General features: G+C 46.5%; 1 protein-coding gene across 1 annotated transcript in view; it reads right to left on the reverse strand.

Annotated features, from left to right (window-relative positions):
- mthfd1l (methylenetetrahydrofolate dehydrogenase (NADP+ dependent) 1 like) overlaps window positions 1-16,436 on the reverse strand; it is a 32,698-nt gene that overhangs the window by 1,425 nt on the left and 14,837 nt on the right. Inside the window, exons 20-26 of the mRNA XM_084700606.1 lie at window positions 14,283-14,394; window positions 10,780-10,919; window positions 10,279-10,320; window positions 8,356-8,456; window positions 7,830-8,007; window positions 6,232-6,339; window positions 5,884-6,036 (exon numbers count right to left, since the gene is read on the reverse strand). Coding sequence (XP_084556732.1) covers window positions 5,884-6,036; window positions 6,232-6,339; window positions 7,830-8,007; window positions 8,356-8,456; window positions 10,279-10,320; window positions 10,780-10,919; window positions 14,283-14,394 — 834 coding nt within the window. The remainder of the gene's footprint in view (window positions 1-5,883; window positions 6,037-6,231; window positions 6,340-7,829; window positions 8,008-8,355; window positions 8,457-10,278; window positions 10,321-10,779; window positions 10,920-14,282; window positions 14,395-16,436) is intronic.

A 16,436-nucleotide genomic window follows, 5' to 3' on the forward strand; every position in this document is an offset into this window, starting at 1 on the left:
AGAGAATCCACAATGTATTTTCCTATGCTCTGTGATCTCCACTGCTGGTCTGGAGGCCCAGGTGGGGCCTCTCCCAGCCAGCCCAGTCACAGTGTGACCGAGCCCTGGCCTCCCAGCACAGGCTGCATGCACACACTATTCAGAGGAGTGGAGCCTGACAATCAACAGGAAACACCCAGCATGCTGTCAGTTGTCTCTAAATACAATACCTCAAAAGCGGATTGTATCTTATTTGTTGTTGATGTTGTATAAAAAAATAAACCATGTTGTCTTTTAGTAGGAGTTGTCATCTTTGATCTAACCCACCACAGATTATTACAAACAACAAGACAAACAGGGGAAGAAATGGAGAATACCAGTTACTGTCAAACTGATTACAACAGGTATTATGAAAGACCCACTGTGACTTAATGCAGTCCCAAAAGGACTTATGAATTTGAATGGGGTTTCTATACATTAGAGACCGTGCACAAAGAGACTCTGCCAGCAAACTGCTTAAAATCTCAAATTCAATCTAATTATGAAGAAGACTGCAGGGGTTAGGGCTTACAAACTAGACCTCCACATCCCTGACTACTGACTCAAGCCTTCACCTCTCTGACTCTACTGACTCAAGCCGTCACCTCCCTGACTACTGACTCAAGCCTTCACCTCTCTGACTACTGACTCAAGCCTTCACCTCTCTGACTCTACTGACTCAAGCCTTCACCTCCCTGACTCAAGCGTTCACCTCCCTGATTCTACTGACTCAAGCCTTCACCTCCCTGACTCTACTGACTAGCCTCTAGTGCTGTCTAGAACGATGGAGGACATAACAAAGAGTTGACTCCGGAGGTCAGACACTATGACACAGGAAGTTTTCAGACTATCATTACCCTTAGCTCTAACAGGAACAGTCTTATATGATCAATTCTGCTCTTCTCTTTCGTAAAACCATGACAGCAAGCTGGAAAAAGCCTAACCGGCAAATTAAGGATTAGAAAAGCTAAACATAGCAAATTATTCTACTCTAATGTGTTTAGTAGGAACTACGTATTCATATGTAACACAACACAGCTGTCCAATGGGGATGTCTAAAGAGAGGGACGTTGCTTAGGAAAGAACAGTCTACCTACTCTCTTTATTGAACGGGAGACGGGCACCCATAATTCCCTAACCTTAACCGTGTTTAATCACTATAATTAAAACTCATTTCACTCAATTGCAGTCAGTTATCATTGCACAGTTATTGCATTATTTTTTCATGGTATGACAAGTTTGAACGAAGGCTACTTTTGTGCTAACTGACAAATCCAGAGCACACTTTGTGTGTGTGTGTGTGTGTGTGTGTAGACCGGCCCTCTCATATCCAGTATGATGTGATTTACCGGGCCCTGATAACATCTTGCTAGCCCGTATGTGTGTGAGAGAATTTGCAGGAGGGATGAGCAGAGGAGAGACTGAAATCTAAATATGTGGACATGCAGTAAATTAAAATCAACTGACTCCTACTGAGATGCTGTTCCGGAGTGAGGCAATTACTGGCAATTACTAACATTAGAGACATGGAGACTTTACAAGGAGGTGAAGAGGAGGAGAGAAGGAGAGAGGACCATGTGAATGAAGAGTCAGGAGTTTCACAGACCCCTGCCCTGAGAAGACAAGCCTTGTCACAGTGTCCTGTTGGACAGATTTAGCTGATTAAGATACGTGTCCAGTCTTGGTTGATATAGGATGGATGCAGATAAGTGCTCTGCCAAAGATTACTCTTCCAAGAAGCCTCACTTAGGCAAGTGCCTACTTCTTTAACAATACAGCCAGAGACTCTCTCTTCTGAGCTGAAAATTGAATTATCCTCCTCAAGAGATGGAGAATGAAAGGGGGAGAGAGAGAAACGAGACAAAGGGGCAGGGAGATTCCTTGCATACCTCCCTCCCTGTGATCCAGGGGCTCTTTATAAGACCATTAGTGAAAATGAGCATCTGCAGGATGGAGAGGAAGTGACCCGCCAATTTCCTGTCCTAGGAAACTCAGGTTCGTCAATAAAGTCAGGACAATCAGGCTTTTCTGACTGAGGAGGAGCCCACAGGTAAATTGTCAACAGTGACTACCAATATAGGGGTATGTATATCTATTGGTGGATACATGCAATGTGAGGAGTCAACTGAGATGCATGTAATGGACAGGTCAAATGGCTGTACTCTGAAGCTGTCCCATAACTATGACATCATCCGCTAAGTGAAAGGCATTAGTCAATGATCTTTCACCCACTGAATGCATTCCCATGTTTGTGACATCACCAATGAAAGACATCCAGCTACTGTTGCAGTGACATCATTATCCGTTTCAATAGACATGATGGTCTGTCATCAATAAAAGAATGGGAGCACTTTACTAATGGGTCTTTTGAGGAGTCATAGGATGAATTTAAAATTGTGCTTCACTGACAGAGCTATGACGTCATAACAAAGTGCTGATTAAAACCTCTATGACATCATCCGTCTGAACATCCATCTGAAAGTGACGATCTGAGATCCCAGGTTCTTTAGGATTGAGAGTTTGGGAGATGGCTGTGTAAATCTCAGCTAATATAGCTTTATCATGAATAAATGATGTATGTCATGGAGTAGATTATGCATGAAATAAAGTAAGATAACTCAATTAGAGAAAAGACATACTCATAACATACAGGCAAAAAGGGATGAGAATGTAAAATGTGTATAATGGGGATGAATTTGAAAGTAAAGCTCATGCAAAACCAAACTAAGTTGCAAACAAGTCACACAGTCATACAAGAAGCCTGTGTGTTGCAACAGATATGCTGTTCCCCTTCAGTTCCTCTTGCCTGAAGAACATGTTGGAACGTGCAGAACATGGGCTAAAGATGGAATCTCCATTCTATTATTCCCCTAGACAATGGACCATTGTCCAGGAGAGCCCAGAAGCAGACGAACGTTGTCACATGAACGTGTCGCGTCCCCGACACACAACACAACACACACACACATCATCTCCTCAACTCTGAAGTTAGTATCTAAATCTGCCGTACAACAAAAGCAAACCCACAAAACAAGCTCCTCTAACCTACATCTACTACAGACACAAGCAACACCGTCATATCCACTTCCTGTCTCAGAGGAGGCGGCCCATTCATACTCCTTCAGACTGGGCCATAACCGAGCTAGCTGGTCCACTCAAAGCCTCTCTGTTTCGGGACTCTAAATGAGGCTGATGTAGCGGCCTTTACGAAGGTGAGTCGGTCTCAGACGAGACACAGCGTTCTGGTGGAACTGACATGAGTGGCGCAGCAGCATTGAACCGACTCGCAAAGGTCGCACACTTCCTTTGGGGAGAGTGTTTGAACTTGCCAGTGGTGGGTCGTAAACAGAAGCTCATTACTCGACATTCCACCCTCGGGTAGAGGTCAAGTTCAGAGGTGGTGGAGAGGGGGGGTTGTCCAACGTAACTGACTCGCTTTTATGGACTGTCTGGGGGTCACTGAAATACCATATTATTAAATGTGTTTTAGATCAAAATCTCTATGATTAAGTTTGATATCAATTGGGATAGGGTGAGCCTGGTTCCAATGGGGTGTCTGTAAAAGTCATGTGACCTTCATGCCCAGCCAAAGTCCTTCACTTCAATCCCATTTTTCCACAAAGAGACATACTGTAGGTGGAAGCCAGGTGTGTAGCAGTGGTTCCCTTTACAGCTCTACAGCGGGGAACACACCAAGCACACCCCGCGGAGCAGTGGAACTGGAGTCAGATTTACAAGGCCAACAGGACGGGATATGAATCCTACAGAGACCTATTGTTCTCCCAGTGACGCCTCCCTCACATATCTGCAGAATGACATCAGTCCCTTCCTGATTCCTCTTCACCCTGCTACGACCTTGTTAAACTACTCCCCCCCCCCCCCCCCCCACACACACACACACACACACACACTCCCTCCCTCTCGTCCCCCCTCATGTCTCCAGTGGGTAGGTCAGATCTCCCCCACCTGGGAGAGGGGCGGACAGGGGGCCCTTGGGTCAGGATGACATTAAACTGCTACAATAACCACAGCAGTGCTAATTAAACCGAGCATGTGCTGCTCCCCTCGAGCTCGCTCCCCCCCCCACTCACATGGAGAGGAAAACAGGCCAACCATCTCATCAGCCAAAAGTTTACAGGTAACCTACAAACTAATTCCAAAAGCATATGATCTGTCCCAGTCCCACCCACATCTTTCTGAAACAATCTCAGATGGTTTCAGTATAGCTCACAGGGTCTGTCCCTTGCTTCGATCCACTGACTGAAAGTACAGGCTGACATTAAGGTAAGGAGAGTTTAAAGAGCATCCAGTAAATTCCTTCAAGATCAGGGGTCAGAGGAGAAGGGTCACAAACGTGCCAATGGCACGGCAGGCGCTTTCAGATCAAAGCCAGGGGTGCGGGAGGCCGGAGCGATGTCCCGCTGGGCCCGCCGCCGCCCCTACCCAGCATGCCGCGGGGGGGCCGACACATCGGTCCTCCGCCTATCAAAGCCTGGCGGTGCCTCGGGGTGCGGTGGCGAAGCAACGGGGGACGGTCGCCATCAGGAAAGCGTTTCCTTCCTGCCCAACTCACGAGCAGCACTCGGCTCCATGCAGGCCAGCCAATAGTGGAGCGTGGAGCAGCCCGGGCCGGGGTGTACCAGGACGGGCAGGGGAACTGGCCCCGAGCCCTGGTTCTGGGCCATCCAGAGGAGAGTGCATCAGGGGAACACTATGAGGTCCCTCATAAGGGTTGGGGGTGGGTGAAAGGTTCCCTCACAGCGGTAGATAGTGCCAGGACATGGCTGCTTCCTTAGTCAGGAAGAGGGGTTGGTGGTTGACTATGTTCAGAGTTAAAGTTCACAGTAAGTGAACTTTAATATAAAGATATATTTATCATTTACAACTCTGCTCTGAAGGTTTTATTGTCTGCAAACTTAAGTATCCTGTACCAAATGGATATTTGGACAACAAACACACACACAGAGAGACATATGGGTGGAGACATCCACAGGAACACACACAGAGACATACACAGTGTTAACAGAAATGCTGTGCGTTTCTTCTGGAGCCTGAAAAATGGTTACAACGGCGGAGGCCCAGCTGGGCGGACCCAGACACATGACACACTCTTCATGAAATCCATCCTTGTGTGAGTCTACACACACCCGTGAACAAGGCCTGCCACTCAAGAGCGCACAAAAGCGAGGTGTCGCCTAACACGAGGTTAAGGCAAACATTTTGACAAAGCCTAGCCTTCCATCACAAACACCAGCCTGGCTCCCCAGGGAAGCAGCACACAGATCCAGTGTTTTGAGGAGGAGGACAGTCAGAGACACACACACGCCCAGGTCACACCCTAATCTCCACCTGCAGAGAGAAACCTGGGGTGGTCTTCAGAAACACGGCACCACACACAGCAACATTTTAAGCAGTTTCAGAATGGAAGGTTTAGTGGGAAATTCTACTTGTTGGTCTTAAACAAATTAATATATATTAATTTAAACAAATGAACAAATTAATTAAATTAACATATATATATATATACATATACATATATATATATATATATATATATATATATATATATATATATATATATATATATATATATATATATATATATATATGTATATAAAAGTCCCTGTTCATGTACAATAGTCTCGATATATATATATATATATATATATATATATATATAGAGACTATTATACGTGAACAGGGACTTTTCTAATAAGTAGTAACATGGTAAGAACAAAAAACTGGGAGAGAGTAGGCTGTAAGCTAGGAGGTAGAAACAGCAAAGCAGAGGGAGGATACAGACATGATAAGAAGTAGAGGTTCAGGTGAACCCTTTAAAAAGAGCTTCACTCCAGGGGAACCTACCGTGCCCACCAGGGGGTAGATGAACCCCGCCCCAATGCTGGCACGGACGTCTCTGATTGGCAGAGTGAAGCCGGTGGGCACGCCCTTCTTGTCGGGCATGTGGGAGAGGGACAGGTGGGTCTTGGCCATGCAGATGGGCAGTGTGCTGAAGCCCTGGGGAACACAACACAACAGCTGCCTCAACATATGAAGAGCTGTCAGACAGCTAGTGTGTCAGCTGTGGTATGTGTATGGTCCAGTTTGGTATGGTCCAGTAAGGTATGGTTTGGTCCAGTTTGGGATGGTCCAGTGAGGTCCAGTTTGGGATGGTCCAGTGAGGTCCAGTTTGGTCCAGTATAATGAGCTCACCTTCTGGGTGTAGTAGTCTATCTTGGCCTGGGCCTCTGGGGACAGCTCAATGTCATCAGCCCCGTACACCTTCTGGGCTATCGTCCTGATCTTCTCCACTATGGGCGTCTGTGCACACAGAACAAAGGACATCACAGGGTGTTTGTGACACTTCACAGACACTCTAATGCTTGTGGTTAAACATTTGGAGAGGTTGATTCACGTCACTTTTGAGATGGGCCCAATGGCAGACATGCTCAGACACACACGTGCACAGACCCACACACTAAATCACTTGATTAAAGTCACAACCCAGGTCCGCTAGCTAACTCAAAGCAGCTGATGTTTTTTCCCCATAATGTGGATCCATTCCCAAAGAAGTCCAGAATTCCGATCGGAGGATTAAAGCTTTGAAACACCTCACACGCACGCAAGACACACACACACACACACCTGCACGCACAAGGAGACCTGTCACAAGAGCAGAGATAAATCATTGATGATCATGTTTACCACTGGAAAGCTTGCCAATCCATATGTAGACTACAAGTTGAAAGAAACAAAAATAAACCTGATTAGCTTCTTGGGTAATAAAAACAGATACCTCTTAGATTGAAGACAGACAAGGCATTTCTTATCTGCCGTCTGTTGGTACATGCTATTTCTGAACGGGCCGACCAATATGCCCCTAATGAGCGGAGAAGGCCTGCCAATGTTTCCTTTGTCAAATTTGTAATCCGATTTATTAGAGATAATCCAATCAATCAATGACCCCAGCCCAAAAACAAGGAATACCTACCGTTGTTCTTGCTTTTTATCAGACATTACAATCCTACACGCCCCAGACAATTCAGACAGAAATAGCATGGACATTTCACCAAGCCAACCAACACTTGTCACCATCCATCCCATTGGCTAGCATTCGGCTGCATATCCAACGCCAAAGTAAGCCTTAAAATGAACCCCACTGTACAGCCAAACGGTATTACATGAAATACCCGTTGATTCAGCAGGGAACCTAGTGTGGGAGTCTCTACATGGGGACGACTAACCATGTTAACTGTTTAACCAGGTTCTCCTCTGGGTTTCTTTCCTGTAACATTCTTATCATAAACCAATCACCGGCTGCCATTTCCTCGCAGCCATTTCCTCCAGTCATAACTTTAACACAGCCATGCCTGGTGTTAATCTGATTTCAAACCATCAATTACTGTAACTTATGAATACTTCATGAGGCTCCTCTTGAAGGTCAGGTGAAGAGCTGTGGGTATCATACTAGGGGATCTGCGTGACTCGGAAGCCTTCTCGTTCAGAGGGTCAGGAGTGATGAAGGGGTGAGGTATCATGTTGGCAATCCTGGTCCTCGGGCCTCCCTGCCCTGCATGATTTAGATGTTTCCTTATTCCAACGCATCAAATGAATGGTCATAAGCAGGTTTCGCGAAAAACTAGATAATGACCCATTCATTGGAATCAGGTGTGTTGGAGCAGGGAAACATCTAAAACATGCAGGGCAGGGAGGCCCGAGGACCAGGATTGGGAGCCCCTGCTCTGGAGTGTTCCATCCCATCCGTGCGCTGCGCGACTCTGCCGCGGGGTGGTTTGCGTGTGGTCCCTCACCTGCAGGTCGTAGAGGACCCGGAAGTGGCTGGGTCTGCTGGCCGCCTCCTTCACCGCCTGGGCCAACTCCAGGGAGCCCCGCCCACCCCGCTCCCAGTGATGACACGGCACGGCGGCGCACGCGCCCGACTCTTTGGCGATCTGGCACACAACATCGATTTCCGCCTGGGTGTCGGTCCTGTGGAGTACAAGATTGAGTCAGCCCTGTATGTGTCTGCGTGTGTGTGTGTGTGTGTCTGTGTCTGCGTGTGGGTGTGTGTGTGTCTGTGTGTGTGTGTGTGTGTGTCTGTGTGTGTCTGTGTGTGTGTGCGTGTGACAGCCCATTTCCTGAAGTTGTAGCTTGAGGGGCTGAAGCCTTGGCCCTAATGGACGCTGACAGGGCTTAGTTCCTGTGTTGGATCACTAAGCAACACTGCCAAACTAACGTCATGTCAAACAAACTCTGCTCTCTAACCACTGACCTCGACCGCACAACACGGGCCACTTAGCAGAGGAATGTGTGTGTGTGTGTGTGTGTGTGTCGTACCTGAAGACGTTGAGAGCAACCACTACAGGTACTCCAAACAGGTGGGCGATCTGAATCTGCTTCTTCAGATTACTGCAGCCCTCTGACACCAGGCTCAGGTTCTAAAGAGAGAGATAGACACAGAATGAGAGAACGCATGAGAAGAGAGGGAGAGGTACAGAGAGAGAGAGAGAGAAAGAGCAGTACAGAGAGAGGTAGAGAAAATCGTAATGAGATCTGATGTAAAAGGTCACGTGACTGACTCAGAACGATAAGAAAAGGGTAAAACAGAATAGAAGTGAGGAATAGTGGATACATTGGGTGTGGGTAGAGGCTTTTGTAATCAAGTTAAAATAACCAACAGCCTTTTTCACAGCTAAGGATTGTAACTTGTGTGTGTGCGTATACTTTAGAAGCTTTTATCCTCCACCCATTTGTCTTAGGGGGTGAGTAAGACAATATCCACAGGGGGGTTGAGAATAATCATTCTTTATATAAACAACTAATAGCCTATTGTCCACACGGAGCAAGCTTCCATCTATCAAGGAACATGTGTGTGCGCTAACGACTGCATTTATGGCAACAGTCCTAGATATCCTAATATTTGGTCTCTGGTTTACACCAACTTTGACAAGTGTAATTCAATATTGACTGTGTGTGTGTGTGTGTGTGTGTGTGTGTGTGAGAGAGAGATAGAGAGTCTATGAGCCATGAGAGCAGGTCTCAGCGGTTACTCCCTGGCTACAACCCCAGTTCTCTCTCCCTCATCTCCCCTCATCCCCCTAGTTTGTCCTAACCTTTCCACGCTCAGATTCCAAGCCTTCTTCCAACTTTATGACTACACCCCCCCCTACCTCTCTTCCCCCCCCCTCCCCCCCAGCTCTTCTCTTCCGGCTCTCTCTCTCCTGTCCTTCTGCTTCTTGTTACAAGGCTCACAATTAACTTAACCTCCCCTACTATTTGCTCAGCTGAACCTGCATGAGATGGCAGTGATTCAAGCCAGACACACACCCACACGCACTCAAGCATGCACACACACCTTGTCCCTATCTTACCGGAAACCCAAGTGCGTGTGTGTTATCCTGTTAATCAAGTGACCAATGAGAGAGACACATGCATGTGTGTGTGTGTGCGCGTGTGTGTAGACAGGACCATGAGTGGCAAGCACTACAACAATCCTTCTCTCCTACTTCCTTTCACTTTTCTTGCACTCCATTTAGACTAAAAGGGCCTGATTCCAAACTTAGTCCCAGACCCTACCACACAGAATCTTTGGTCCTTTGATGATGGGAATGTCAACTCCCACTTAACACAACCTTTCTCATCCATTACTAACACATCCACAACTACTTACGTATACACAGAGAGAGAGGAAGCACAATTCCATGTACTTGCTAATAGCTTTCCCCGTAATAAGGATGTCCCACTGAATGTGGTCACACACACACACACACACTGTTGCATCTCTTGAATTCATCGCAACATCGCCCCCTTTGGAGAGGGTTGAGTATGGCAGCCATCTGATTGACCAACACAAACAGAAAGAACCGAACCTCCAGACACTACCAAGGTATTTCTTTCCGTGCTCCATGCGAGAGAAGACGTTGCACAACATGTTACGGTTTTCCATGAGGACATTGGGTTCTAACTGGATGCAAAAAGCTATTCTGACCTTTCTGACAAATCAGGTTAGGACATAACCTTGCACTGATTGGATACAGTCTCGGTTACATAATCCCTCCCCATGTCCAATGACAGTGTGTGTGCGTGTGCGTGTGTTGGAAATCAAAATCAAATAGACATTACTTCAACATATCCACTAAGAGGGCCATTTGAGGACTCAAGTTACCATTATCTCAGTGTTTAAGTTATTGAAAATGACAACTTTCTGCATTTTAGGTTCAGAAACAGATTCAGAAAGTGTGCACCAAGTCCAGGCCCTACCTCATCTGTGTACTCTCTGGGAAGAGGGGATCCTGCTGCCACCTGGAACAACACAACACCACACTATCAACACAACACCACACTATCAACACAACACCACACTATCAACACAACACCACACTATCAACACAACACCACACTATCAACACAACACCACACTATCAACACGGCATCACATTAGCAACTGACATTAAATAGCATTCAAACATACAAAACACAGATACCTAAACACACATTTTTAAACAGACAGTTATCACTCAGTGAAACAAGGTCAGATATCAAGAGCCTGTGATAGACATGGTGTGGTGTGAGCTAATCCGAGATCAGAACTATAAACATGAGAGAGTTATGCAGGCTAGACTGCCTCTACCATGCATGCAAACTCCTAATGAACTAAGACGACTTTAGGATACTGTAAAGTCTTCTTAGTTGAAGTGTATATGCGGTGTGCAAGTGTGCTGTATAAGGTGAGTGAGAGAAAGGGGGGTGTGGTTTACTTACACTGGGCCCACCCCCATGCATCTTCAGGGCTCGGACCGTGGCCACCAGAACCACTACGTTGGGCTGCAACTTGGAAGCCCGGCACTTAATGTTGAAGAACTTCTCCATCCCAATGTCTGCCCCGAACCCTGCTTCAGTCACTGGAGAGACGAGAAGATATGAGTTTCAACCCTATGCAGTACTGTTCCACACCTCGGAGGTCCTCCACCAGGGCTCCACACCTTGGGGACCCGACTCGGCTCTCCCTGCCCAGCTGACCCCTTCTCTGGTCGGGGCTTCCTGTGCCACTTCCCTGGATGGCCTGGAGGAAGTTACTGTTTCCACTGGTGAAAAGTGCATTTCCTGTCAGGGCACTGTGTGTGTGGAACTGCAGTAAACTCCTGTGTGTCAGTAGTCATGGATTACTTCCACCATGTAGTAAATGATTTAACACTTCTTATTGTATATTTGTCTTTAGCCTGAATAAGACGGATGTGTTTTTGGGAGACTAAGTGGTGTTGGTCTGACTGTAAGGTCCACTTTATTGGCTCATATCAATTCCTCCAGGAATGTCACTCATGACCTTCCGAACTGAACGCCAGGCCACACGCCTATTCCAGCTCCGAAGCCAATCAAAACACTGCAAACAGCCAAGCTGAGAAATCCACCCAATAAACTGGACCGAGCAAGTGAAAATGTTTACCCCGAAAACTTTCACTCATCTGGAACTCTGTAAGACGATTAGGAATGCTGATTTCGAAAACATTTATACTCTAACCCTAAATGATACTGGTGTTTGGTTGGCCTGGTGCGCAGGAGTGACGCACCATTAAAAACATCTCCCGGCTGGGATGGCTGATTTGGGAAAGATAATGGCCCGTTGAAGTGACTTCAGAAACACACATACGTACCAAGGAAATAAGTTATGGAGAGAGACAGGCAGACAAATATGTAGATGGTTTCAGAAAAATATGTAGGTGGTTTCACAATTGCATCATGAGAGCTACTCCCTTAATGTGAAGAACGACTGAACAGCATCGATGTAGGGCAGACACACTCGGTGGTTTGGGAGGCCCCGTCTGCATATTTTGCATTTAACTGATGGCCTGTTTATTGTTCAAATCCACAAATCACGCCACAGGTATTAGCTAGGGGGTCTAGTAAGACGATTGGCTAACCACAGAATGCTTGTTGGAGTCGACAGGAAGGATTTGTTTCAGTATCGAACCTAGTCTGTATTAGTGTGATGTTTAGAGACTGATTTCCTACCAAGGAATTTGCTGTATTTGGTCATATTTTGATGCAGAGCTTAAATAAAAAAAAAAATTGGTGTGTGAACGCAACACACTACTCCCAAACATACAACTATTGAATAGTATGAGAGAAAGTTGAAGTGGTAAAGCAGTAGGAGAGAAACTATGAGAGAGAAACTACAACAGAGACATGGAAGAAAAAGGGCATTCAGAAATCTGTGTGGAGAACCAGGTCCTCACCAATGTTTGGAATAGAGAGGCTTGGCCAGGGTTACAGTGAGGCAAATCTCCGGAATATTAACACACACACACACACACACACACGAATGCTCATAAACACACACATACACACCAAAAGTAAGCCAGGTCAGCACTAGCTTCACTCTAGTAAAACAAACCATCTGTTGGACGCACTCTACTACAGCGGTTCCACCTACTGTTCTGCTATGGGTAGAGTTATTCCCAGAGGGCTCCGTAAGAGACTCAAAACTAGTATACATTCAAATGGATACTAGTTTACTGTACTAACACACAGGATTTGCGCAGACTTCACAACAAGAGAATTTATTTCTCAACCACCATCTGCGAATGCAGAGCCAAGAATTGTGAAAGCATAAAAAGACAACATTCATCATATACAAAGTATGTGTTGTGCTGCCAACAGCCCTGCACTTGGAGGGGTTATTTAAGTACCCTGTGCTCCATCCCAGACGACCAAGGATGCAGGAATCTCTTGCATCTGACATGTGGAATGCATCTCTAATGGGAGCCTGGGCCCCCACAGACAGAACTCAGTCCTGTCACACACATACACACACACACGCCGTATAGAAAACACAGGGACGCGAGGAGAGCAGCTGTATGATGATATATGAGCCTAATTACTGTTCATGGATCAGCCATGTAATAATAACATCCAATAGTATATCTGCTTTATGCATTTCAATGACGACTAAACAAGCCAGGTAGACAGAAGTTCATGTTTCACTACCGCCATTCACAATAATAACCTCAGGCCATAAATCATTCACTTAGCAATAACGAATGCGGATTTGACTTTTAGCTGTTAAAATATAAAAGGGTAAAATCTATTTGGACTGTGTCTTGATAGATCCACGGCTTGTGTTGAGGGGAGTGCTGTTGTGTTTTCAGAGTCTGTGTCTGTAGACTGCAGGCATCGCTCCAACTGTACAATAACAAGGGCCTTGGGTGATGTGGGGGGAGGAAGGTGGATGGGAGATGGAGTGAGAAACACGGGGTAAAAGAGAGAAGGAGAGGGGGGGGAGGCGTCCCACACAGCTGCCTAGGGAGGTTCCTAAGGGAGGGAGGGCGAGTTCCAGACATACCTGAGGGTCAGGTAACAAACAGAGAGACAGAGACGGAGAGAGAGACAGCCATAGAGAGAGACAGAGAGAGAGAGAGAGAGAGAGAGAGAGAGAGAGATGGAGGAAAAGTAAGACGGACAGATTGGACTGAGTGAGGGGGAAAACATGGATGGAGCTGGAAGCTCTGTACTGTGAAAAGAAACCAAATAACGACCTCCCACACCTCCTCCAGTGTTGTGAAACTCTAAACTCAGACCATGTTGCCAGGCCAACACATACCTCCAGTCGGGGGGACTGACACCCACGAGTCGGACGTGAATTGAAAGGAGGCTGGAGGGGCAACACAAACGCACACCTGACATGTCCTTAAAGGCACAAACATCACGCTTCAACACGGCCCAAAAGACACAGGAATTCCAAACATTTTCAAGCGGCTAAAGTGAATGAAGAAAGAGTAGGAACAGGAGAGAAGGAGAGGGAGAGAGGAAGGGCTAGCTGCAGGTTGAAGAAGAGACTCGGGTATACTCTGACATGGATGGGATTAGAATGACTAAAGCATTCCGGAGGCTCTTAAGATTATCAACCCTGCTTCCTTCCTCTGACACAATCTTTCCCCCCCTGGTTCCTCGACAGCTCCACGAGATGGGCCTGGAGCCCCCTGCTCGCCTAGGAGCCAGACCCCACATACTGGGCCCAGGGAGAAGTGGGCCAAAGGTACTGGGAGCCAGGATCTAGGCTAAAGGTCACTAGTAAAATGAGTTGTAAATTATGGTTTCGAGCCTCTCCTCGCAGGAAACCTGGGCTTTGAATTCTTCTGCCTGTACACGTGTTTGTGTAAGAGTGTGTGTGTTTCCATCTGGGTTTCCTAGACTGTAAAATCAGGAAACACATCTGGTTATCCTCTCCTTGGTTACTGTGTGTGTGTGTGTGTGTGTGTTTCACTTACCAACATAGCCGTCCTGTCCAACCAGCTTCAATGCCAGCTTGTCTGCCAGCACGGAGGAGTTGCCATGGGCGATGTTGGCAAAGGGCCCAGCGTGGACGAACACTGGAGTGCCCTGGGATGGAGCAGGGCACACAAACACAGGCAGAACCTTGAGGCCCTTACGCCAAAGACACGTTTTACACTGAGAACAAGCAGGCCTTACACACTAACCCACCCCCATCGAATCTACTCCCAGAATGCAACCACTTCAAAATAATTCAGCCAAGAGGTATACAGCTCTAAATGAGTAAGTCAGTTCTAAATCGATGGCTGCACATTTGTCTTGAAGGCAGCGAGAGGTGGAGAGCCACTAGGACTGAAGGACCATGTCAGCTTGAACATGTCAAAAGACAAGAACACAGTCTTCCCTCCAAGTATGGGGAGGAGGAGAGGTCATTGGGAACTTTTCTGAAAGAGAAATTCCTCAACCCACTCCACTTTCAGGAAGATTCTAGGAACAGCCAAAAGTGGGATATGAGGGAAAATGGAGGGTAGGAAAACTGAGGGTGGGTAGAACTTTGCTGTCCCCGACCTCCTGGGGCCTCATGTATAAACGTAGCTTGCGTACGCTGGTTCTCACGCACACTTTGTGATGTATAAAGATTTACTTGATGTGAGAATGTGCGGGCCGCCACGGAAACTTTTGAGCAGACGTGAGAATGTGCGGACCGTCCGCAAAGTCTTGTCTGACTCTGTAACGTGGCGAATTCTAACTGAAAAGTGCCAACACTCACCAAACATTACAAAATAAAGTTTCCACTACTACGTTTATGACGTTGAATACGGTAATTCAGACAAAGAAATTACCTCAGGAGCGCATTTATAGGCCATCTGCATATTCATTTATGGGAGGAGGCAAGGCGGGGTCAGTGGCTCGTTCACGTGCGGTCAATCTCACGTTGATTGTGATTTATAAAAGAAAGGTGCGCAGGACCTGGCGTACGACCAGTTTTATACATGTGAATATTTCTGTGCGTAGGTACTTTTCGAGTTTTGGCCGTACGCCATCTTCTGGTATGAAAACTGCGCAATCCTTTATACATGAGGCCCCTGGTCTGGTCACACCAGGGCCAAAGACTGCTGAAGAACCCCTCCTCTGACCCCCAAACTCTTTGTCTACCTCTCCACCAGTTCACATAACTGATGTCCTCTAACTGGGTTGAATCACCCATTATCTTCAACACTGACACATACTAGCCATCTCTGTCCTTAAAAAAACATCTGGACCAAACAGAGAATCTGAATGTGAGGGAAAAAGAAGAGTGAGAGTGAGGGGGAGAGGGAGAAAAGATTGAAAGGAAGTCAGCATGATAGGTCAGCATGCCATCTTTCCATGACACTGTGTAGCCATGTCTGTCCTGTCCCTATGGTAAGCTAGCACACATCAAACCAAAGGTGAAACTCTGAGCAGGTGACCTCTTTTGACCTCCACGTGACCTTTTCCCTTCTTCATGGGAAAACAATTGAGGAAACAAAACATTGCTGCCCTCACCGATGGAAAAAAAGGAAATCAAATGAAATATGACATACTCATAGGTGGAAAAGAAGAGAGGAAGAGAGGATTAAACACACCCTTGGGTTGGAGACACAATGTTCAAAAAATTAAATACAATAAATAACAGGAAAACGGTTACTCTATTCCTTTCCCCTTTTCACCCCTCCTTCTCATCAAACGTTTTATTCCAGGTCACCCTTGGAACTCTGGGCAGGGCCAATCAGGGGGTCTACTAGGGGTCAATCACAGAATAATTGGTTTCTAATAGTGATTTAGAAAGATGCTTGGGGACGTTTCAACAGCTGACATGCTTTGGAGTAGAGCACTATTGATTAAACAAGCAGCCTTCTCCAGTAATGAACTGTCAGAACCTTGTCGGGCTTAGTTCTGGTTCAGGAGGAGGAGAAATGAAGAGGAAGGTGAGAGGATGAGGAGTGAGGGGGACAAGGATACAGAGAGACATTTAAGACAAACCAAAACAAAGGAACACAAGCACATTTGACATAAGTGGAATGTGCTTGACTGGCTTGTTGTCTGAAGTGTGTGTGTGTGTGTGTGTGTGTGTGTGTGTGTGTGTGTGTGTGTGTGTGTGTGTGTGTGTGTGTGTGTGTGTGTGTGGC

The sequence above is a fragment of the Hypomesus nipponensis genome, chromosome 6 (assembly GCF_054491055.1).
Source record: "Hypomesus nipponensis isolate SF chromosome 6, ASM5449105v1, whole genome shotgun sequence".
NCBI lineage: Eukaryota > Metazoa > Chordata > Actinopteri > Osmeriformes > Osmeridae > Hypomesus > Hypomesus nipponensis.